The sequence below is a fragment of the Hemiscyllium ocellatum genome, chromosome 43 (assembly GCF_020745735.1).
Source record: "Hemiscyllium ocellatum isolate sHemOce1 chromosome 43, sHemOce1.pat.X.cur, whole genome shotgun sequence".
NCBI lineage: Eukaryota > Metazoa > Chordata > Chondrichthyes > Orectolobiformes > Hemiscylliidae > Hemiscyllium > Hemiscyllium ocellatum.
Window position 1 is genome coordinate 8785633 of NC_083443.1, and position 26352 is coordinate 8811984.

At 43.7% G+C, this 26352-nt stretch overlaps 1 protein-coding gene across 5 annotated transcripts in view; it reads right to left on the reverse strand.

Moving 5' to 3' along the window:
• The window catches only part of LOC132835087 (paired box protein Pax-2-like), a 216247-nt gene that overhangs the window by 16303 nt on the left and 173592 nt on the right, over nt 1-26352 (reverse strand). For 4 of the 5 annotated variants that reach the window (XM_060854393.1, XM_060854392.1, XM_060854396.1 and 1 more), the window contains exons 7-8: nt 25573-25699; nt 2833-2934 (exon numbers count right to left, since the gene is read on the reverse strand). In XM_060854393.1, coding sequence (XP_060710376.1) covers nt 2833-2934; nt 25573-25699 — 229 coding nt within the window. The remainder of the gene's footprint in view (nt 1-2832; nt 2935-25572; nt 25700-26352) is intronic. The other variant, XM_060854397.1, reaches the window with a different exon arrangement.

Genomic DNA, 26352 nt, shown 5'->3' on the forward strand with positions numbered 1-26352 from the left:
TGCATTAACAATTATTGTTTGATGTATTTAAAACTTGATAATCCTGATGCAGTTTTATTGATATAGTTATTGCTGAAAATGGGTTGATCAAATAAATTTGAAGTTTTAATATGATTGTCAGGACCATCACATGTAAGTAACCAATTTTAAATCGAGTAAAACAACATTTATAAGCTACACTGAAACATTTACCAATTTTCTACACTTTAATAGTTTCTTAGTAATGTATGTCTGTTTCAATTTTCTTTTTAAAAAAATGTATACAGCATGTATCTGTGTGTCTAAAAAGAACTTAATAAGAAGAACCTCCTCCATGAGATGCCCATAAATGCATCAATGGCAAATAGTCATGGTGACTGGTTCAGGGCTGATTCCTGATCAAGGGCTTATGGTTGAAATGTTGATTCTCCTGTTCCTCGGATGCTGCCTGACTGTTGTGCTTTTTCAGCAGCACACTCTTGACGATGGTGACTGGTTCAGTCTAACAGCATGTCCAGGTTTGTGGGTATGACCATTTTCCAAAGCAATTTTTAAAGAATACCAAAGATTGTAGAATACGAGAAACAGAAGCAGGAATAAGCCATTCAGCCCCTTGAGTCTAAATTGCCAATGAATAGACTATGACTGATCTTTTACCTCCACACCATTTTCCTGCAGAATCCCCATATCCCAGACCAGAGAACGTAGGAATAAAATCCCACACCTCCTTGACTTTAAAATCTAGAAAGCTATCAATCTCTCGTCTCTAATATACTCAATGATACAACTGCCAAGGCTCTCCACAGTGGAAAATTCTGAAGAGTTTCTATGCTCTCAGTGAAGAAATTCTTCCTCAGCTCAGTCATAAAGAATTTCCCTCCTATTCTACAACTCTGTCCCCTGATACTAGACCTTACCAACACAGAATACATCCTGAGTTAATCTATCCTGTTGATCATTGAAAGAATAAGATTGCATCTACAAAACTCTGGAGAATACAGGCCCAGTCTCTTAATAGGATGGTCCTACTACCCCAGTAATCCAACTGGAAACTTACTTCATACTCTTAAAGTTCTTTGACATTTTACATTGGTTTAGCTCCTTACAGGCCTTTCTAGTACCATGTCTTCTGGAGAAATCTTGCTGATGAGTCTGCCTCTAAAAGCAGTCCTAATCATGATGACTTGTAAGGGGCTCTGATTCTAGCATTCCCTATTTAACAAAAAGTCATAATGACTGTATTCCCTACCTTCAAGGGATCCAAACGTTTGGCCAATCTTTTGAAAAACTAACACCTTCGATGCAGAGCTTTTTGCAAACATTTTCGGGGTTAGTTGAACTGAAGTTCTTCTCATTAAACGAAAGAAGTTTAAGATGAGGTCAAAAAGGAGTGGTCAAGTTTTGAAGGCCATTGTTAAAATAAATTTTGAAAACCTTTCTTACTGCTTAGTGAGACAGGACCTATGGGGGTTGGTTAGATCAGTTGGCTATACAGCTGATTTGCGATGCAGTGATGCCAGCAATGCAGGTTCAATTCTTGTATCAGCTGAGGTCACCGTGAAAATCCTATCTCCACAACCTCGCACCTTGTCTGATGTATAGTGACCCTTGGGTTAAACTCTCACATTGTTTCTCTCTAATCAGAGAGCAATTAGATTATGCCAACTTCCGTCTAAGATCATCGCCGAAACAATGAACAGAAAATGCTTTCTGAGAGGTTTGTGCATGGACTAGGGATGAGGAATTTAAGCTACGTGAACAGATTAGAAAAGTTGAGACTGTTTTCTTTGGCAAGGAGATGTGGTTGAAGTTTTCAAAATCATAAGGAGTCTGGACAAAAACAATAGCGAGAAACATTTGTCGCTCACACAAGGATCAAAAACAAAGGCAAAGGTTTAAACTGATTTGCAAAAGGAGTGAATGTGAGTTGAGAAAAAAGCTTTTTCACATAGCAAGTAGCTAAAGCATAAAACATATTGTCTGAAAATGTGGTGGAAGGCAGTGTCAATCGATACATTCAAGAAGGCAGAGGTGATTATTTGAATAGAAACAATGTGCAGAGTTACAGGGAAATGTCAGTAGGCCAGTACTGAGTCATAATGTCCATTTGGAGAGTCAGTATAAACATGACGAGCCAAATGGCCACCTTCTGTGGTGTAATAAATCTCTTTGATTCTGTCTGTGCAAGAGAAAACCTGCAGAATCAGTATCCATTGTAGATAATAAAGGTGAACTGGAGAAATAATCTGTTGAAGTGTTTTGAGATAAAGGGAAGGGGACTTGGTCTGAATATCACTTTCACAAAGGTATGAGAAATGGGCCAATGGTCTCCTTCTGCAAAACCCTATGATTCGACACTTCGATATCAGATAATTGGAATCCAGCAAAAACAAGGCACTGCTCTTGCACTGCATTGAAGCAAGGATTACTAAACACTTTTTTTCTCTCTTTTACATTGTTCTTCTTTCAAAGTGATGGATTGTCAAAAATCCTTTTTAACATCAAATTAATGGATTGCAAAATAATAAGTTACCAAACCTCGAAAACCTTCCCCTGTCTCATTCTACAGAGTGCCACCTGACAATCCCGCAGCTTTGGATCCAACAGCACTGCTCTGCAGCCGAAATATCCAGCCATCACCTGGCAGTTCAATTGTATCCCATACTCTTTGACATACTCATCATCCCTGCACTGTCACTCTCTCGTTGCTGGTGACTGTGCAGTTGCAAATATAACATGCAACCCTGGCACATCATCAGAAATGGGGCATAGCCATTGAGAAAAATTTCCCAGGACAATGCTAAACTTTTGTCACCATTCACCTTAAAGCTTCTCTTTAATTATTTGAATTACCTGGTACCATGCCAGCCAGTGTGGAGGTGGAGTAGCTGCCCTGCCCAGTCGGTGGGACATGTGGAGGGTACCCAGGTAAAGTTGTACTTGCCATATCACGGCCTGAAAAGAAAAGAAACAAGCCTTATACACAATCGAGAAATCACTTCATTACTGTAGATGTACGTGTGTGTTACTGTGTCTCTGTCTCTGTGTGTGTTTGTGTGTGAATCAATCTCACAGTATATCAGAAGTATATGTATTTGAGTACATGAATGTAAGTGTGTAAAAATGCATTTGTGTCAGTGTGCGTGAATGAGTTTGAGAGTGAGAGTGAGATTGTGTGGTGAATTTGTGAAAGTGAATGCAGGTATGGCACTTGAGAGTGAGCACCTGTGTGTAAGTACATGTGTTAATGTGATGTAAAGGTACACATTTGTGAGAGTTTTGTATCAGCCATGATGATGATCTGACCCAAGCTCACATGTTCTTCAGTAAACAGTCTCAGATAATCACCCTGATCAGTCTGTTTAATCTATGGCGTTAAGCAGAGCATAATAGATTAAACAATTAAGAGACCAGGAGAAAATATCATTAATTGACCAGTAATTAGACTGTTGATTAATAAATTACAAATATTTTATTATCTTGTGCTCTCTGCAAAGCACAAAGGAGACAAAGCCAGAGTAGAATGCAGCCCACATGAGCTGTTAAATGAGTATAGTCCAATTATACACTCAAGGACATGTGTGTACACATTGATACTGAGACACATGCAGAGATACATACACACACATATCCACACAGCTACACACTGAAACACAAGTGCACAAGCATCTACACAAACACACATACATATCCACACACAAAAATACACGATTGCAGACACAATAGTTACCCAAGCTCGCTCATTCACTTTCTCACACACACACACACACTAGTTCAGTTAATAGCACTGTTGCCTCGTTTCTGCGTCAGGGGTTCTGATTTAGACCCTCTGTAGCCATTTTAAATAAATTTTACTGTAATTGGTATCAGTCACACTCCAAGACAATAAATCTTCTTAAGTCACATTAAGGAATAGATTTACAAAGGAGACAACCAAAAGATTGTTGATAGTCAGGGGCCAGATTCATTCAGAACGCTTGGAGTGTTGATGTCAAGGGCTATGGTTCCTCAGATACTAACTTACACCAGGCCTTGAAAGCAAAAACCATTAGCAACACTCCATCGTGGTACTGAGGAGGTGTCAGTTTTTAAATGAGACATCTAACTGAGGTCTCACCTCCATTGTAATCCCTGTGGCACTATCCAAAGTAATCCCCACACAACATCATAAAAAAAACTTGTCATTTATCACATTGTTATTTGTGGCACCTTCCATGAGCAAATTGGCTGCTATATCTCACAACCCTGCACCACCCATTTCCCTCATAGTCCCACAACCCCGCATCGCCCATTTCCCTCATAGTCCCACAACCCTGCACCGCCCGTTTCTACCTCCTGCCCAAAATCCACAAACCTGACTGCCCCGGCCGACCCATTGTCTCAGCCCACTCCTGCCCCACCGAACTCATCTCTGCATACCTCAACACGGTCCTGTCTCCCTTATTCCAAGAACTCCCCACCTATGTTCGGGACACCATCCACGCCCTCCACCTCCTCCATGATTTTTTGCTTCCCTGGCCCCCAACGCCTTATCTTCACCACGGACATCCAGTCCCTGTACACCTCCATCCCCCATCACGAAGGCCTCAAAGCCCTCCGCTTCTTTCTTTCCCGCCGACCCAACCAGTACCCTTCCACTGACACCCTCCTTCGACTGACTGAACTGGTCCTCACTCTGAACAACTTCTCTTTCCAATCCTCCCACTTCCTCCAAACCAAAGGAGTAGCCATGGGCACCCGCATGGGCCCCAGCTATGTCTGCCTCTTCGTCGGATATGTGGAACAGTCCATCTTCTCCCTTGCAACCGCAAGAAATGCAAAACTCCTCCCTTGCTTCCCTCCAAGGCTCCAAGGGATCCTTCCATATCTCACAAATTCACCTGCACCTCCATACACATCATTTACTGCATCCGCTGCACCCGATGTGGCCTCCTCTACATTGGGGAGACAGGCCGCCTACTTGAGGAACGTTTCAGAGAACATCTCAGGGACACCCGCACCAACCAACCCAACCGCCCCTTGGCTGAACACTTTAACTCACCTTCCCACTCCGCCAAGAACATGCAGATCCTTGGCCTCCTCCATCGCCAGATCATGGCAACACGACGCCTGGAGGAAGAGCGCCTCATCTTCCGCCTAAGAACCCTCCAACCACAAGGGATGAATGCAGATTTCTCCAGCTTCTTCATTTCCCCTCCCCCCCCCATCTTATCTCAGTCCCAACCCTTGGACTCAGCACCGCCTTCTTGACCTGCAATCTTCTTCCCGACGTCTCCACCCCCACCCCCACTCCGGCCGATCACCCTCACCTTAACCTCCTTCCACCTATCGCATTCCCAACGCCCCTCCCCCAAGTCCCTCCTCCCTACCTTTTATCTTAGCCTGCTTGGCACACCCTCGTCATTCCTGAAGAAGGGCTTATGCCCGAAATATCGATTTCCCTGCTCCTTGGATGCTGCCTGACCTGCTGCGCTTTTCCAGCAACACATTTTTCAGCTCTGATCTCTAGCATCTGCAGTCCTCACTTTCTCCTCCCTGCTATGTTTCCTGTCAGGTCAGGCTATGGGGGACATCGGGTGCACAGGGGAGGGCATTGGATCAGGGATTTGATGAGTAAGGGGATTGTCACATTGGGTTCGGTTTAATTAGCTTAGTTGGAGTGAGGGGGGTATAAGTTCAGAGGAGGGCTCCTGGTGAGAGGGATCCTGATAAACATGATTCACCACCAAAATTCTCAATATCCTTGCCAACTCCTTCTAATCCCAGTTGACACTGCTCCAACAACCATCTGAATATCTGGGACTATACAAATATACATTGTTGTTGAATGCTTCAAAAATTTAATTTGAAAACGAATGAAGATAAAAATTTGCATTGATACAGGGCTTTTCATGACCTCATCACATCCTAACTTCTTTATAGCAAATGAATTGTTTTTGGAGTTGCTCACTGGTGTCACATAAAGCAGCACAATTACAGGCCGCCAGGAGTCAGAACCAGTCAGTAGCCAAAACAATCCACATTACCCTGGGACCCTTATTAGCAAAACACAATGCAAACTACTTTACAAAGAAGTTCATGAGAACAATGCACATTGTGATATATAAGAGAGCTGTCGGGAGCAAAGCTTACCCAATAAAATTAGTCCTGTGACACGACCTGTTTGTTTGACCTGATATGGGTAATACCCTTTGACAGATTCCCCGACAATTGAGGCTGCTGTGGGTTTTAGCTCCCAGCTCCAAAGGCCAGAAGGACTTTATATGGGTTGGGCTCTTGTTTGAAACCAGTAATTCAGAGAGTGAACACCAACAGACAGGACTAAGAGGCCACTCCCATTCCAACTCATTGACTCACAAGCAAGGCCTTCGTGCAGTTAGGTATAATCTTACAAGAACAATTAGACACGCTGTTTAGAAAAATTGTGTATCCGTTTGTTTATACGGTAACCAAAGATGACTCTCTGTCACCTCTATTCTTCCAAGCTGGTTTTGTTTGCATTCACTGTCTGTGTTTTAATCTCCAGTAAAACTGAACAGGTAAGCCCCCACTCCATTAGTGTCCAGCTGGAACTGCCTCCCAGTCCATCTTCTGTCGATATAAGTTAGTGTTGAGCTGGACTCAATTGTCACTGAGTAACAGTAGACTTTCTTGGTGTCAAGCAATGTTCATATTCTTGCTGCTTTGTTCTGTGACTATTTAGACACCAGCCTCTGAAAACTGAGGAGATCCATTTCTTCAGCCTTAGCTGCTTCTGACATAACTTCTCCAGCCAGGAGTTCACAGACACATTAATTGTTTTCGTAAAAGCTTGCAGTGCCAACTGCTCCTCATCCTGAAGCTGACACAGTCAACACCAGCATCAGATCCTTCAGAGTTATTTCAAGGAAATATTGTGCCACTTTCTGGGAATTTTTCTTGAAGGATGTGGACATCGCTGGCCAGGCCGGCACTTATTGCCCATCTCTAACTGCCTTTGAGAAGGTGGTGGTGAGCTGTCTTCTTGAACCGCTGCAGTGCGTGTGCTGGAAGTACACCCACATTCAAAGTTCAGATGCACAAATGAGAGAGGAAAGGTGAGGGGCATCGAGACCTGACAACCCCGAAGGGATAGTGGATCTTTGATTTATATGCATAACTCCAAATAGCTCAATGCCCAAACTCCCACAGGGGTAGGACAACAGTTGGGGCTAGGGGGATCCACTCTTCTTGCCATCTTACTTGCCCTTTCTCACTCTTGAGGCATTTTGTCAGAAGCAGGGCGGGGGGTAGGATCAAACAGTCTTCTTGACTGTGCGCAAACTGAAATGCTTAAATATCCAAAAAAATGGCCACTTTGAGGTCTCTTAAGGCTCTGGCTCCTCTCTGCTGGGATTTTACCCACAGTGGGAGACACCAACCCCAGATGTCCAGCCTGCCCTGATGTGGCCAAGCAAGGTACTGGTGGTGTGCAGGGTGCAAACCTTTTGAGGTCCTATCAGAGACCAATCACTACCCTGTTTCCTCCTCATGCCAACTCCCATTCCCAATAATTAATTTCTGCCTTATGACCTTTCTCTGCATCACTTCCTGAAGGTGAATACGTTCTTCATGCCCCTGTGTAAATATTACAGCATTCAGGATAGTTTCATAATTATTTTCACTCCTTCTCTTGACTCTCTTAAACGTCCTTTGAAATCTATTTTTCACTTCATCCCTGCAACTCGGGTTTCTTGGCTCTCTATCTATTCTTTTTTCCCTTGTTACCATAACGCTTCCTTCTGCAAGACCTCAAAGCTGGGGATTGAGGCAGAAGCCCTCAACTCATTTGAAAGGAACCTATATCTGCATATGAAAATGCAAGACTGGTTTCTTATAATCACCAGTGACTGACCTCGTCAATCCTCCTATTCTTTCTACCCTCAGTACTTGTCCTGCACAAAGAACCAATGCCTTGCCACTTGAGATCTCAATGAGACAGATGATTTTCCATGATAGATTTGGTGAGAATCTCACATTTATCCAACATGTATCCAGAGTTCCAGACATAGAGATGATCTTTGTGGTCATAGACATTTGCCCACAAGCCAACACAATATTCAAAACCTAATCTGAAAAGGCATCTGAAATCAGCGATGTCATCACACACTCCTGAAGCAGGCGGGATCTGAACCCAGGCGCTGGAGCTGGAGATTAGAGTCGAGAGTGTAGTGCTGGAAAAAGCACAGCAGGTCAGGCAGTATCCGAGGAGCAGGAGAATCGACGTGTCGAGCATAAGCTCTTCATCAGGATTCCTAATGAAGGGCTTATGCCTGAAACGCCAATTCTCCTGCTCCTCAGATGCTGCCTGACCTGCTGTGCTTTTCCAGCAACACACTGTCAACCCAGGCTTCCTGGTCCAGACATAGGGACACTACCACTGCACCACAAAGGCCTTCTCGCTTTACCGTCTAAAAGTTAGTGCTTAATATCTTACAGGGGACAATGCAATCAAATCAGGGGAGGTGGGGAGGGTGAGTAAGTAATAATAGCAATGAGTAAAACAATTTGACAAAAAAAAACCCAATGAACTGTGGATGCTGGAAATCAGAAACACAACCAGAAAAACTCAGCAGGGAGAAAGTCAGGACTGCAGATACTGATTCTCACTTTGTAACATTTTGAATGCTTTGATTGAAAGAAGACCACTTTAATTTCAAGCATAATGTCTCTGTTTATTGAATATTGGACTCAACAAAAAAAAACGAGCCTCCATTTTCATCCCAACTTTCAGGTCCTCACAATATTGCCGAAAAATCTAATACTTGTAAAAGAAACATAAATATCGTCAATTGTACCCGAATCACACACTGGATTTGAAAATTGCTTTACGGTCAATGATTTATGTTTGAAATGCAGTCACAGTTATCTCAGCATCCAATTTACATGCAGTGAGGCTGAACAAACAGTAATAAGATGAATGTTCCTTTAATCTCTTTTGGTCTTGTTGATTAAGGGGTGAATTTTTGCCAGGATATCAGAAAAATCCTTCTTTTCCTTTGAACAGTGCCACAGAATCTTCTACATTCCCCTCATCAGCCAAACAGATCCTGAGTTTAACAGTTCACCTCAGAGAACAGTACATTTAACACTGGGATCAAGTGACAACCATCAAGTTGTGATCACGTCCTGGTTGAGACATGAAAGAATCTGCCGCCCAGTGAATGTTGTCAGCAGCTAGTCCAAGTTGCCATTTACCTTTTAGAGGTTCCAGTAAAGCAAAAAATAGTCAAAAGGTCAAAACGCCAGAGTTCCTTGAGATAGGCCTGTCGGATCCAACTGAGGAGCACCAATGTCTCATCAAAAAGTCTATTAACTTCAGTCATAGTTTACTAGACTATTCAACGGTGCCAGAGTGGCACAGAATCTGTTACAGCTCAGAAACTACCCCATTGGTGCAACCAGTCAAAGTCAGTGTTAATACTCCACACAAGCCTCATTAGGAAAGGGAGATCGTCAACCCCCTCAAGCCTGTTCCATCATTCAATTAGATCCTGCTGACCTATCCCTATATTCTGTTACCTGCCTTGTATTTTTCTATTCATTCACGAGATGATGGCATCACTGGCTGGGCCAGCCTTTTTTGCCCATCCCTAATTGCCCAGAGGAAGGGTGAGAGTCAACCACATTATTGTGGGCCTGGAGTCACATGTAGGCCAGACCAGGAGAGCATGGCAGTTTCCTTCTCTAAAGGACATTAGTGAACCATATGGGGTTTTCCAACAATCTAACAATGGATTCATCATCATCATTAGATTCTTAATTCCAGATATTTATTGAATTCAAATTCCATCATCTGCTGCAGCAGGATTCAAACCCGGGACTCCAGAACATTACCTGGGTCTCTGTGCCGAACAACAGAGAAACAATTTGGAATCATTTCTGTATCTTTGTAGGTAAATATACCAATATTCAATAAACAGAGATGTTATGTTTGAAATTAAAGTGGTCTCCTTTCAATCAAAGCATTCAAAATGGGACTAGGCAACTGTTACAAAGGGAGAGTGCGTTGGGTTACAGGGAGAGTTCCTCTGAGTGCCAGTATTGGATGGACTGAGTGGCTTTCTTTTGTGCTGTTACAATTCTACAGTTACGTTTTGAAAAGACCTACATTTCTTTCCAGCACAGTAACTCTCAGTCCAATATGATGGAAAACTGAAAATGAGATTCGTAAAGTGTTGTCTGTTAGGATAGAAATTGATATTCACAATAAGAACAGATCACATTGTTTTACAGATTAGCTCTGGAGAAGGGTCGCTGGACCTGTAATGTAGTAATCCAGTGATAATAAAGCTAGGCCATCGCCTCCCCTTAATCTTTAATTCCCTCATCTCAGAAAAATGTAAAACTCTCAGTCTGTCTTATGTCACACCATCAACATATTATTCAAATCCTTTCTCCATCATCTACCTTTCCTCAGATCGTGAAGGTACATTATTTAGAGAGCCTGGCAGTTTCACCAATGGAATATCATGGATATGATTTAAAAACCACTTCTTGGTTACATTTAAAAAGGTTTGCCCATTTTATACATGTTGCATTAAGTTTACGTAGAGCACGTCAACTTGCCAATTATGTCACAAGTCCAAACAAAACCCTCCAGATGTTTACTGCACAGTAAAGAAGAGTTCACGTCTCATTCATTTTAAATAGGTTATGCTAATCTCTGCAACATAAAATCCACAAGATCAATAACTTCAGTCACTTAATTGACAGTGAAAACATTTCATATATTCTAGATAATATAGAAATAAAAAATGTAATTGTCAGTACTTTTGAGAACAATGGTGTTATTAATCTAGAATTCAAAATGCACTGTGTGTTAATGAGCACACCATTCAACCAGAGTTTTGTTTCTAACCTTATCAGATGAAAGACTGTCTTGAAGGAGATGAAAAACTCTTACCTACTAATTTTATTTCCATTTAAAATGCCTTCCCCATCACCCCACCAATACAACATAAGGCCAGCAACTGAGGACAAGTTGATGGATAACATTCAGATGGTAAGAGTCATGAGAGACAGAGAATGAATATTAGAGAGGACACAAGGTCAACCATTTTTACCTGGAGCATGGTGGGTGTTTGGAATTGGTTGCTCAGTTTGGGGGTTGAGGCAAAAGCCCTCAACTCATTTGAAAGAAACCTGGATCTGCATCTGAAAATGTTGTCATCTGAGAGGCAACGGGCAAGGTCTGAAAATGCACGATTAGAATGCTTGGTTCGGTTATTCAGCTGGCACAGCCAATGATGAGCTGAATGGCCTCATTCTCTGCCATAAGGTTTCTCTGAACCTGAGACAGAGAGTCACAGGGATGTGTGGGTTCATTGTGTGTTGTGCCCAATTCTGATATAATTAATTCTGCACGTCAGTAAATTGAGTCCCGTGGTCATTCATAAATACAAAGGGTGACTCCCAAGTTAGAGTAGGTGACACCATCGTTATATGTAATCAAGACTCTCAATGACAAGAAAAATATTGCCAGCTATGAAGTTTGGGACTGAGTTTTCTGAAACTGATGATGGGTCAGTACTGATGGTGAATGGCAATCCTAGGGATTTTATTGCCTCTGCGATTGCAGTCATCAACAACTTGAAATCTGGAGCAACTGCTTAAAGTCCCATGAAAGGATGGATTAGAATAGTTAGATGGTTGTTTTTGACTGGCATGGATGCGATCGGCCAGAGGGTCTTTTTCTGTGCTGCAGATCTCTATGACTCTGTGAGAGATGGAGAGCAGTGAGCCAAAGACAGGAGATCCTTAAGGCAGTACATGGATCAATGACCAATGGATTATTATGCAGTGCATTGAGGAAACTGGACATAAAAAGGGTTGGTTGGTATATTCAGCTACAAAGATACAGAAATGATTCCAAATTGTTTCTCTGTTGTCAGGCACATTAAGAAGGGCTCCACCAGCGAGTCACAAATCTAGTGTATCCTAGCAACCGGATCAATCCCATGATTGGGAATGAGAATGCAATACAGCTGTTTGATGCCAACCAGCAGCAGTAGAAATCCATCTGCATGGACAAACTGACTACACAGACAGGAGGTCTTCAAGAACTCGATAAATAACGATAGTGGAGCCCACACTTCATCACCCAGTTAACAGTAATGTAGAAGGCAGAGAGAGTCTTCCAGTTGGCACTACATGACAGGGAAGAAGGGATCTTAGAATAGGGCCAGAGACCACCAATTCAACATGGCAGCAAGAATAGGCCATTCTATTCCATCATTTGACAAAATCATGGCTGATCTGGTTGCCATCTCTTCTTTCTGGTCTACCACATCATACCTCTCTTATCACTGAAACATCGAACATAGGAAGAGGAATAGGTTATTCAGCCCTTCAAGCCAGCTCCACCATTCAAGACGATCATGGCTGATCTTCCAACTCAGTCACCTTTCCCACTTTCTCCCCATACCCTTTGATCCCTTTAGCCCTGAGAAATATATCTACCTCCTTTGTAAAAACACTTGATATTTCAGCCTCAACCGCTTACTGTGGCGGAGAAACCCACACACTCACCAGTCTCCGGGTGAAAAGGTTTCTCCTCATCCTAGTCCTAAATGGTCTACGCCATATCCTGAGAGTGTGACACCTGGATCTGGTCTCCCCAGTCATTGGAAACATTCATCCTTTACCCTGTTTAGTTTTATTAAAATGTTATAGATTTCTATGCAATCCCCTCTCATTCTTTAAACTCCAGTTCAACTGTCATACACAAAGAATTTACCTAATTCCCTCTTTAAAATGTTCAAAGGTCTTATCTCCACTCGTTTCTAGGGAAAACAATTTCACAGATAAACAAACTTATGAGTGAAAAAGAAAATTCTCTTCATCATCATCTAAAAGATTCTAAAACAAGGCAAACTGAGTCCAATATTGGGGCTTACAAACAGGCAGCAAAGGGTGATGGTGGAGGGTTGTTTTTGTGATTTGAGCCTGTGACCAGCAATGTACCACAGAGACCGGTGCCGTGCCCTTGCTGTTTGCTATGTACATTGATGACTTGGATACAAATAGAAGGTATAATTAGTAACTTTGCAGATGACACAAAAATTGATGGTGCTGTTGATAGCCAGGAGAATGGTCCCAGGCTACAGACCAATTTCCTGTTCCTTGGATGCTGCCTAACCTGCTGTGCTTTAACCAGCAACACATTTTCAGCTACTACTTTATGAAAGGGAAATCATGCTTGACTAATTGTCTGGAATTTTTTGAGGATGTAACTCTGGAGATGGACAAGGGAGATCCAGTGGATGTAGTGTACCTGGACTTTCAGAAAGCCTTTGATAAAGTCCCACATAGGAGGTTAGTGAGCAAAATTAGGGTGCATGGTATTGGGGGCAAAATACTGACTTGGACTGAAAATTGGTTGACTGACAGGAAACAATGAGTAGTGATGAACGGCTCCCTTTCGGAATGACAGGCGGTGACCAGTGGGGTACCGCAGGGATCAGTGCTGGGACCATAGCTCTTTACAATATACATCAATGATATAGATGATGGCATTAAAAGTAATATTAACAAATTTGCTGATGATACAAAGCTGGGTGGCAGGGTGAAATGAGAGGAAGATGTTAGGAGATTACAGGGTGACCTGGACAGGCTAGGTGAGTGGACGGATGCATGGCAGATGCAGTTTAATGTGGATAAATATGTGGCTATCCACTTTCGTGTCAAGAACAGGAAAGCAGATTACTACCTATATGGAGTCAAGTTAGGTAAAGGGGCAGTACAACGAGATCTAGGTGTTCTTGTACATCAGTCAATGAAAGCAAGCATGCGGGTACAGCAGGCAGTGAAGAAAGCTAATAGCATGCTGGCCTTCATAACAAGAGGAATTGAGTATAGAAGCAAGGAGGTTCTTCTGAAGCTGTACAGGGCCCTGGTGAGACCGCACCTGGAATATTGTGTGCAGTTTTGATCTCCAAATTTGAGGAAAGACATTCTGGCTATTGAGGGAGTGCAGCATAGGTTCACGAGGTCAATTCCCGGAATGGCGGGACTATCTTACATTGAAAGATTGGAGAGACTGGGCTTGTATACCCTTGAGTTTAGAAGGCTACGAGGGGATTTGATTGAGACGTATAAGATTATTAAAGGATTGGACACTCTGGAGGTAGGAAGCATGCTTCTGCTGATGGGTGAGTCCCGAACCAGAGGACACAGTTTAAAAATAAGGTGTAGGCCATTTAGAACAGAATTGAGGAGAAACTTCTTAACCCAGAGATGGTGGGTGTGTGGAATGCTCTACCTCAGAAGGCTGTGAAGTCTAAGTCTCTGGATACTTTCAAGAAAGAGTTGGATAGATCTCTTAAGGATAGTGGAATCAAGGGTTATGAGGATAAGGTGAGAACAGGATACTGATTGAGGATGATTAGCCATGATCATAATGAATGGCGGTGCTGGCTTGAAGGGCAGAATGGCCTTCTCCTGCACCTATTGTCTATTATTCAAAAGTCCCTTGAACACCCCCTTTAAACCCATTGCATCTGCTCCCAGGATGACCAATTCCACCACAGAACATACCAGATGGCCTCCTTCTTCATAGGCTGCAATTTCCCCTTCCACATGGTTGATGATGCCCTCCAGTGCATCTCATCCATTTCCTGTACCTCCGTCCTTGTACCCCACCCCTCCAACCGCAGCAAGGAAAGATTCCCCCTGGTCCTCGCCTTCCCGCCCACCAACCTCCATATATATCGTATCATCCTCCAGTGTTTCTTCCACCTACAAAGGGACTCCATCACCAGAGATATATTTCCTTCCCACCCCTTTCCGTTTTCTGGGGGGAGGTTTGCTAGTGCTCTTTGGGAGGGTTTAAACTAACTCCGCGGGGGCATGGGAACCAGGACTGTAGCTTTAGGGTACAGGACCTTGAGTGTAGGGAGGTTAGGAATAATGCAGCGATCTCTAAGGAGGGTGCCTGTAACCAGAAAGGTGGATTGAAGTGTGTATACTTCAATGCCAGAAGTATAAGGAATAAGGTAGGTGAACTTGCAGCGTGGGTTGGTACCTGGGACATCGATGTTGTGGCCATTACAGAGACGTGGGTAGAACAGGGACAAGAATGGCTGTTGCACGTTCCAGGGTTCAAATGTTTTAGTAGGATCAGACATGGGGGTAAAAAAGGGGGAGGAGTGGCATTACTTGTCAAAGACAGTATCACAGCAGTGGAATGGACGATGGAAGAGGACTTGCCATCTGAGGTAGTTTGGGCTGAGGTTAGAAATAGGAAAGGTGAGGTCACCCTGTTAGGTGTTTTCTACAGGCCTCCTAATAGTCCTAGAGAAGTAGAGGATAATATTGCGAGGATGATTCAGGAAAAGAGTGAAGGTAGCAGGGTGGTTGTTATGGGGGACTTTAACTTCCCAGATATTGACTGGGAGAGCTATAGCTCGAGTTCATTAGATGGGTCGGTGTTTGTACAATGTGTGCAGGAGGGTTTCCTGACACAATATGTCGACAGGCCAACAAGAGGGGAGGCTATATTGGATTTGGTTCTAGGTAATGAACCAGGCCAGGTGTTGGACTTGGAGGTAGGTGAGCACTTCGGGGACAGTGACCACAACTCGGTGACTTTTACTTTAGTGATGGAGAGGGATAATCGTGTGCCACAGGGCAAGAGCTATAGCTGGGGGCAGGGAAATTATGATGCAGTGAGGCATGACTTAGGATGTGTGGATTGGAAAAACAGGCTTCAAGAGAAGAACACTAATGAGATGTGGGGAGTGTTCAAGGAGCAGCTACTGCGTGTCCTCGATAGGTATGTACCAGTCAGGCATAGTGTAAAGGGCCTTGTGAGGCAGCCGTGGTTTAGTAAGGAATTGGAGTCCCTTGTGAAAGGGAAGAAGGCGGCATATGTAAAGATGAGGCGTGAAGGTTCAGTAGGGGCGATTGAGAGTTATAAGGTAGCCAGGAAGGAGCTAAAGAGGGAGCTAAGAAAAGCGAGAAGGGGACATGAAAAGTCTTTAGCTGGTAGGATTAGGGAAAACCCAAAGGCTTTCTATAGGTATGTCAAGAATAAAAGGATGACTAGGGTAGGTATCGGTCCTGTCAAGGATAGTAGTGGGAAGTTGTGTGTGGAGGCGGAGGAGATTGGAGAGACATTAAATCAGTACTTTTCATCAGTATTCACTCAGGAACAGGACACTGTTGCTGATGTGAATATGGAATCACAAATAATTAGAATGGATGCCCTGGAAATATGCAGGGAAGAGGTTTTGGGAATATTGGAAAGGATGAATATAGATAAGTCTCCTGGGCCTGATGGCATTTACCCCAGGATCCTATGGGAAGCTAGGGAGGAGATAGCAGAGCCATTGGCCTGGATTTTTATGTCGTCGTTGTCAACAGGAATAGTACCAGAGGACTGGAGGATAGCGAATGTGGTCCCATTGTTCAAGAAAGGGAGTAGGGATAGCCCTAGCAACTATAGGCCAGTGAGTCTGACTTCAGTGGTGGGCAAAGTCTTAGAGAGAATGGTAAGGGATAAGATTTATGAACATCTGGGTAGGAATAACGTGATCAGGGATAGCCAGCATGGTTTTGTGAAGGGCAGGTCGTGCCTCACAAACCTTATTGAGTTCTTTGAGAAGGTGACCAAGGAAGTGGATGAGGGTAAAGCAGTAGATGTTGTGTATATGGATTTTAGTAAGGCGTTCGATAAGGTTCCCCATGGTAGGCTAATGCTAAAACTTCGGAGGTATGGCATTGAGGATACATTAGAGGTTTGGATTAGGAATTGGCTGGCTGGAAGGAGACAGAGGGTAGTAGTTGATGGATTATGTTCATCTTGGAGCGCAGTTACTAGCGGTGTACCACAAGGATCTGTTTTGGGACCATTGCTTTTTGTTATCTTTATAAATGATCTAGAGGAAGGACTTGAAAGCTGGGTAAGCAAGTTTGCGGATGACACAAAAGTCGGTGGAGTTGTGGATAGTGAGGAAGGAAGTGGTAGGTTACAGCGGGATATAGATAAGTTGCAGAGCTGGGCGGAAATGTGGCAAATGGAATTCAATGTAGCTAAGTGCGAAGTCGTTCACTTTGGTAGGAATAACAAGATGATGGATTACTGGGCTAATGGTAGGCTACTTGGTAGTGTGGATGAGCAGAGGGATCTTGGTGTCCATGTACACAGATCTCTGAAAGTTGCCACCCAGGTAAATAGTGCTGTGAGGAAGGCATATGGTGTACTGGGCTTTATTGGCAGAGGAATTGAGTTCCGGAGTCCTGAGGTCATGTTGCAGTTGTATAGGACTCTGGTGCGGCCTCATCTGGAGTATTGTGTGCAGTTTTGGTCGCCATACTATAGGAAGGATGTGGAAGCTTTAGAACGAGTGCAGAGGAGGTTTACCAGGATGTTGCCTGGAATGGTAGGAAAATCTTATGAGGAAAGGCTGAGGCACTTGGGGCTGTTCTCATTGGAGAAGAGAAGGTTTAGGGGAGATCTGATAGAAGTGTATAAGATGATTAGGGGTTTAGATAGGGTAGATACTAAGAACCTTTTACCGCTAATGGAGTCAGGTGTTACTAGGGGACATAGCTTTAAATTAAGGGGTGGTAGGTATAGGACAGATGTTAGGGGTAGATTCTTCACACAGCGGGTTGTGAGTTCATGGAATGCCCTGCCCGTATCAGTGGTGAACTCTCCTTCTTTATGGTCATTTAAGCGGGCATTGGATAGGCATTTGGAAGTTATTGGGCTAGTATAGGTTAGGTAGGATTCGGTCGGCGCAACATCGAGGGCCGAAGGGCCTGTACTGCGCTGTATCCTTCTATGTTCTATGTTCTATGTTCTATGTTCTATGTTCTATCATTCCCTCCACGACTGTCTTGTCAGGTCCACGCCCCCTACCAAGCTACCCTCCCCTCCGGGCACCTTCCCATGCCACCACAGGAATTGCAAAACGTGCACCGCACATCCCTCCTCACCTCCGAACAAGGCCCCAAAGGAGCTTTCTATATCCATCAAAGTTTCACCTGCATTTCCTCACATGTCATTTACTGTATCTGTTGCTCCCGATGCGTTCTCCTCTATATTGGGCAGACAGGACACTTACTCGCAGAGCGCTTCACAGAACATCTCCGGGACTAATTGACCTCACTGTCCCATGGCAAAACACTTCAACTTCCCCTCCCACTCCGCCAAGGACATGCAGGTCTTGGGCCTCCTTCATCGCCACACCCTAACCACCCAATGCCTGGAGGAAGAACGCCTCATCTTCCACCTCGGGACCCTCCAACCACATGGCATCAATGTGGATTTCACCAGTTTCCTCATTTCCCATCCTCACCTTATCCCAGTACCAACTCCCAACTCGGCACTTCCCTCATGACCTATCCTACCTGTTCATCTTCCTTCCCACCTATCTGCCACACCTTCCTCTCCGACCTATCACCATTACCCCCACCTCTGTCTACCTATCACACTCTCAGCTACCTTCCCCCAAGCCCCACCCCCTGTCATTTATCTCTCCACCCCCTCAGCTCACAACCTCATTTTTGATGAAGGGCTCTTTGCCCAAAACATCGATTTTCCTGCTCCTCGAATGCTGCCTGACCTGTTGTGCTTTTCCAGCGCCACACTCTCAACTCATATCTGCTTCCACCACCACTCCTGGCAGTGCATTTCAGACTCTTACCACTGTCTACATAAAAAAAACCTGTCCCTCACATCCCTTTTGAACTTTCGCCTTCTCATCTTAAATGCATGTCCCCTACGATTAGACATTTCAACTCTGGGAAAAAGATTCTGACTGTCAATGCTCTCTATGCATCACATAATTTTATAGACTTCTATCAAGTCTCCCCTCAGCCTCCACCATGTCAGAGAAAACAACTCGAATTTTTCTAGACTCTCTTCATAGCTCATGCGTGATGTGTGTATGTATTTGTGTTGTGTGTGTGTGAGCGTGTACATGTGCGTGTCAATGTGTGAGACTGAGAGAGACAGCAGCATGTAGGGATAGGTCTGGTCCATAATACCCTGTCTATGAGAACTCTGAAAGAAGGCTCAAGGTTGTGGCAGTCATTTATCTTTGCCAAAATCTCCATGTGAAGCAATTTTGGTAATTTATAAGCCCATGCATGATAGGGGGTCTCCACAGCTAGAACACCTGAATTGCCAATAGACTGCTGATGGAACTGTCACTGCATGGTGAGGGAGGGTACCATGTGTTCTTGCCATGTTGCCATAGGAAGGTGATAATAGGTGCACAGTGAGTTGTAATTTCCCATTATCCTATGATCCATAGGTAACTCCTTCCCATGGATGTGGGATCTCTCTGGAGCTGAGTGAAGTGATGTAGAATTTCAGAAATAAGTCAATCCATCGTGGAGGAAAGGCTGTCAAGGTCTACTCCGAGGAACATTCACAAAAAGGCAAGTGGAAACCTCAGCTTCTCGAGGTAAATGCAGGAAAGAGGAGCTAAGGATTATCAGATCAGCCATGATCTCATTGAATGGCACAGCAGATCTGATGGGCTGAATGACCTACTTCTGGTCCTATGACAACAAGGCCTTATGCTCTTCTGTCCTTTGTTTCTGAATCAGTTATATCCTCAAGACTGTGAATGGTAGGTCTTTGTTAAGCATCATAGAATATGAACAATTGCAACATTTAAAAGGCATCTTGATGGGTATATGAATATGAGGGGTTTGAAGGGATATGGGACAGGTGCTGGCAGGTGGGACTAGATTGGGTTGGGCGATCTGGCAGGCATGGATGAGTTGGACCGAAAGGTCTGTTTCCATGCTGTATATCTCTATGACTCTACGAAGCAAAGTTGGCAAAATAAAGCTGAGATATCGATCAGCTAAGGACTGCATTGAAATAATCTCAAGGAACTGAGTACCTCACTGCTTTTCCCAAGCAGCTCGGGGAGGGGGAGGGGGTGTGGGTGATGGTGGTTGGGAGGGGTGGGGGGATGCTGCTGAATGGTATTCTTCTATTTTGATGGTTCTAATGATTAAGCAGTCATGGGAAATCTCAGAGGAGAGTTCTGGAGTTCCTTGATTTTGCATGGATTCAGTGCAATCTGCAAAATGCACAATACCTGACAAAAGCTGAGTGGTCCTGGCGGGCTGGGCTGCATGAATCAGACACAGGTTCCAAAGACACTTTTCAGTGATTTTGTGTCTGGAATGCTTGCAAAAATATGACGATAAAATCTCGATTTTACACTCACCAACATATGTTGTTTATGGAAGAGCAAATGAGGGAAGGCAGGAAGAAGAGGAAAAGTTATCCAAATACCAAAAGAGGGCACAAGCAAAAAGAACAGGAAGATAAAATTAAAGGAAAATCCCTCTGCTATTTAGTCAGTGACCACCTGGTGAGAGTGGAGTCCATGAATGAGAAGCCTAGATGAGAAGCACCTCAACAAAGAAATAATCCTTTCTTTTCGGTTCTGGCCTAACCAGTTAGTCAAATCATCAATCCACATATTTATAAGATAAGGCATCGCTTTGTCACGTAGCTGCACCATATCATTTCAGACTTCAAACAATCCCCTTTATGACAGAGTGCATTTACTGTCGCTTTTCTGATGGTTTGTGTCTAATTATGTGAATTTTAATAAAGCACTCTCATATTAACCTGACACTGACAACTGGACATTATTGAGTTTAACTCTTTGTCTGTCAGTTGTTCTTGTATCTTTGTGGTTCACTGATAATGTCAGGCCAGTTCATCTGCAGGAAGCCAGATTACTGCCAGTGTTCCAGTCAGTCGAGCTGCAGTGTGCTATGCAGTTGAGTAGTCATTGCAGGCTGCAAATGGAAACCATACAGGGTGCACAACTGCAAATGTGATTCTTTGTTTATCCTGAGTTAGCTGATATTAGACAAAGCAGGGCAGAGGCAGAACAATTTAGCCTCTAAGCCCCATGGCCACCCCTTTCTCAATCATTCTTCAGTAATTTTTTTGTGTGAAATGAGTCTCTTTGAAGTTCCTTGTTTGGAATCAAGAACGATTTGCAATGGCGAGGGCAAGAAAATGCTTCACAGCTACTTTTTGAAGAATAGTTGCAATATTAGAAAAGCACAGCCAATTTGCACACAGTATGTTCCCACAAATCATCATCTGACTTCAAACAATCTATGATCGTGGGGACTGGGATTATACAGAAGGGTGCCATGATGATGAAGAGTTTCTGCCTGTGGGTCACAGGGTGCCTGAATAAGAAAGTACCCCTTCCCTAAGTCAACTAGGTGGGCACCAATGAGGGACGGCAGAGGGTGGAGGACCCACTGACTTGCGCTGCTGCTGTGTCATTTTACCACAGTGGAAAATGTGGAGGGCAGCCTTCCAGTCCATTGAGGTGATTAACCAATCACTTTTCAGCCTTTTCCCACAGCTTCTGGCTATTTGGCAGTGGAGACGCCACTCCTGCCTCAATGGGAGACCACATCGGGAACCCCGGTAGCTTCCTGGAGGCCTTATGAGAGAGTTTCCCTCTTATTCAGACACCATTTGACCCTTGGGGGCTGCTCCTCAGCAATAACTAATGTTGCCCTCATCTCAGTGCCACCCCACTGTGTACCCTCCTTTCTGACCACTCCCCCCCAGTACCCCAGCTCACACACACAGTTGGTAGAATGGAGTATCCCTGTATCCATTCCCAGTTGCGAATGATTGCTGGATTCCTTAAAGTGACAGTAGTCCACGGCGGTAACTGTTTCATTGCCTGACCCAGGTAAATTGCAGGTGGAGTTCCCACATATGCGTGGGTTTGCTCCGGTTTCCTCCCTCAGCCCAAAGATTTGTAGGTTAGGTGGTTTGGCCATGGGAAGTTGAGTGTGTGGGTCTCAGTGGGATGTTCTTCAGAGGGTTGGTGTAGACTTGATGAGCTGAATGGTCTGCTTTCACAGTGCAGTGATTCAATGAATATGTATGAAGTTAAAAATCTCACAACACCAGTGTATAGTCCAACAGGTTTATTTTGAAGCACTTGGTTGTGTCACAATCACCTGATGAAGGAGCAGCATTCCAAAAGCTAGTGCTTCCAACTAAACCTGTTGGACTCTAACCTAGTGTTGTGTTATTTTTGACTTTGTACACCTCAGTCCAACACTGGCGCCTCCAAATCATGAATATGTACACTCCCCATGCTACAAACAAGAGTAATCCCTTTAATGTGACTCTCCCACAGGACACAGAAGCTTGCAACCTCCACTTTGGCTGTAGACACCTGATTTATTGTTTCCTGGTCTCTACAACTGAAGCCACACTTTTATCCTCCGTTGTGCATGATGGGGTGAAGTAATCAGTTTGCTCCAATAACATTCAAAACCACAGACTGTGTGAAAAGCAGAGTAGTTCTTGTTAACAAGCCCTATTAGACACACACCTTACTGATCCTGAATGAACTAGGGCAGTTTGCCTTTGAAACAGCTGTACCATTGTTTATCAATACCTGAGTGTGAAAAAATGAAATGGTTCTGTTCTTCTTCATCTGAAAGAATCATTTTACACAGAAAAGCTCACTCAAGCACCTCTGAATTTATCCCTGAATTCATTGAGGCACCCATTTCCATTCATCTAACTGTCAACACACCCACGCACCCACCTAACCATTTATTAATCCACCCAATATTCTATCTTGTCACAATCCATCCATAATCACTATCAAATTATGCACCAAAACATTGGTCCAGCCAGCTCTCAATCCTTCCCTTCACCTGGGCCAGCATTTGTTAACGATTCCTGATTTCCATGGAGGGGGCGATGATCAGTTAGGTTCTTGAAGCAGCAGGTCTAGGGGTGTAGAGACAACTGCAGGTAGTGCAGTTAGGGAGGAAACTCCAGGTTTTTGACCCAGAGACAGTGAAGGAATGGCAGTATTTTCCAAGTCAGGATAACAGGTGGCTTGGAGGGAGTGTAGAGATGGTGGTGTTCCTATGTATGAGCTTGTGGGTTGAAAGGTGCCATCAAAGGAGTACTAGTGAGTTGGCGCAGGGCACCTTGTAGATGGTACACACTGCAGATCATTGGTGAAGGGTGCTCATGATTAATATGGTAGATAGGGTGTCAATCAATCCTGTTTTTTTGTGGATGGTGTTGAACCTATCAGATATCTATCCTTTTACTCACCAGACCATTTCCTACCAACAAGATGAACATTTTTGTGGTCATGGTACTAGACTAGCTATCCTCAGACTTTGGCCAAAGTTCTGGCATTATGGGTTCAAATGCCACCAAGGCATTTGTTGGAATTTAAATTGAATTAATCAGATCTGGAATTAGAAACCGGTCTAATTGATAGCGACCATGAAACTATCATAGATGGTCATAAAAACCAATCTAAGTCACTGATCTTCTTGAGGAGCAGAAATTGGCCATCCGTCCCTGGTCTGGCCTACATGTGACTTCAGACCCACAGCAATGTGGTTGACTCTGAACTGCCCTCTGAAATCCCCCTGTAAATCATTCAGTTCAAAGATAATTCTTTGTAGGTGGGTAATAAATACTGGTCACACACCAGGGCATCAATGTGGACTTCAACAGTTTCCTCATTTCCCCTTCCCCCACCTCACCCTAGTTCCTAACTTCCAGCTCAGCACTGTTTCCATGACTTGTCCGGACTTGTCCTACCTGCCTATCTCCTTTTCCACCTATCCAATCCATCCTCTCCTCCCTGACCTATCACCTTCATCCCCTCCCCCACTCACCCACTGTACTCGATGCTATTTTCTCCCCACCCTCACTTCCCCTAGCTTATCTCTCCACACTTCAGGCTCACTGCCTTTATTCCTGATGAAGGGCTTTTGCCCGAAACGTCGATTTTGCTGCTCCTTGGATGCTGCCTGAACTGCTGTGCTCTTCCAGCACCACTAATCCAGAATCTGGTTTCCAGCATCTGCAGTCATTGTTTTTACCTCATCTCTGGCAATGCCCACTTTATATGAGCAATTAAAGAAAAACAATTCCCCACCTTATGATTTATTCATTCGTGTATCGTCTCACATTCATTCATTCCACTGTCTGCCCATTCACCTTTCAATCTACCCGCCCACTCATTCACCTACCTTGCTTCTAATTCCCTAAGTCTGGAAAAGACCATTTGGCCCAACAAATGCACACCGACCCTCCAATCAGGAGGGTAACCCACCCAGACCCATTTCCCTCTGACTAATGCACATAACACTATGGGCAATTTGGCATGGCCAATTCACCTAACCTGCACATCTTTGGACTGTGGGAGGAAACCCACGCAAACACAAGGAGAATGTGCAAACTCCACACAGACAGTCACCCGAGGCTGGAATCAAACCCAAGTCTCTGGCACTGTGAGGCTGCAGTGCTAACCACTCTTAATGTATCTAGTCAACTATTTAACTAGCTATTACAGGTAAAGCCATAAATGCATTCATCCAACTCTATATTTTTAAATCCATCTCCCATCTATCCATCTAACACCTATCAGTCCATCATTTAAGATAGAAGCAAGATAATGTGGATACAGGAAAATTGAAATAAAAGCAGAAAGTGCTGGGGAAACTCAGCAGGTCTGCTGGTATCTGTGGAGATATAAACAGAATTAAAATTTTGAGTCCAGATTAATGATTCTTCAGAACAGTTAATTCCGTTTCTTCTCACATCTACTCAATTGTTGAATGATCATCTATTATGATCCATCCAACTTAATTAGCATCTGAAAGTCATCTAAAATCATGAATGTATGTGAAATCCTTCATGAATTGGGAGGAGGTCTTTTAATCCCTGCCTTCTATACCTTTAAACTAGGAAAAATAAAGTTCTGAACTAGTCCGGTGGCAGTTCCATGAAAACACCAATGAATTCTCATCAAAGAATTGGCTGTCCTCACAGTGCAGCTGAATAGGTTGGGGCTGTTTTCCCTGGAGTGTCAGAGGTTGAGAGACGACCTTACGGAGGTTTATAAAATCATGAGTGGCATAAATAGGGTGAATAGGCAATTTCTTTTACCCAAGGTTTGGGAGTCTAAAACTAGAGGGCATAGGTTTAAGGGGAGAGGGGAAATATATAAGATGGACCCAAGGGGAAACATTTTCACACAGAGGGTGGTGCGTATATGGAATGAGCTGCCAGAGGAAGTGGTGGAGGCTGGTACAACTACAACATTTAAAATGCATCTGGATGGGTACATGAATAGGAAGGGTTTAGAGGGATATGGGCCAAATGCTGGCAAATGGGGCTAGATTACTTTAGGATATCTGGTCAGCATGGTTGAGTTGGACTGAAGAGTCTGTTTCCATGCTGTACAACTCTATGACTCCATAACTGCCTAAGTATCTTTAACCCATTTTAGCAATGTTTCACTAGCCTGGGTGTTCTGGAACCTGAAGTATGAAAGGATTTGAGTCACATTTAAAATTTGCTGGCACAAATCATGTTGAAATAAATGCAACAGTGAGTGAGTGACGAAGGAGAAATCAGTCCATCTGTCACAACAACAACACTTGAAATCAAGGTGACAATGCACCTTTGAATGTTCCCTGTTCCCCAAATGCAAATGCTTTTTCCCCGCACTCTTATGTTTTCTGCCCTTTTTACTAAGTTGGCAGATGAGCTAACCACCTTACCTGTCACAACAGGATAGCTCTGGGGTCCTGAAACGTTGGTCCCAAGGTCAGGAGTGGCTGCGGCTGAGAGGCTGCTTTTGACATCTTCCAATCCAGAGGCCAGGGCAGAGAGGGAATATTCATTAGCCTGAGAAAAACACAAACGTGGTATAATGAAGAGAGTTTGGTTTGGATTTCCTTGTAAGTCGCTTGCATCACATTTCATAATTTTATAATACTTTGGTTATTTTTTATTTAACTTGTTTTTCTAATCAATCAGTTCAGAGATGCTACTACACATCTCTGGAGCAGGAGGGACTTGAACCCTCATAGCCATCGAACCTCCCCATAAAAATAATAGAAGCTTCATCTTTATTTTTCCCAGAGTACACAGCTGGAAAATGACACTCCTTTTACATTCCATCAATGTGACTTAAGAGAAAATCTAAGAGTGAGACACAAACAACAAAGAACTGGGGCAGAGGTACAGAAAGTGACTGAAATTTTGAATGAGATACAGTGTGATATGGATCTAAGAATGAAATGCAGAGAATAACTGACCCTGGGAAGGAAACACAGGGAACAACAGACACTTGGAGTCAGTTACAGAAGATTATTAGCAGTGACCTATAAAAATATGCAGTATTATGAATAAGGAATAGGAATAGGAATAGGCCACTCGATCCCTTGAATCTGCTCTACAAGGTGATAAGATCACAGTTGACCTGATTACTCCACATTACCACCTATTTCTGATAGATTCAGGATAAGCAAACAGATGTAGCTGCCACTCCTTAAATA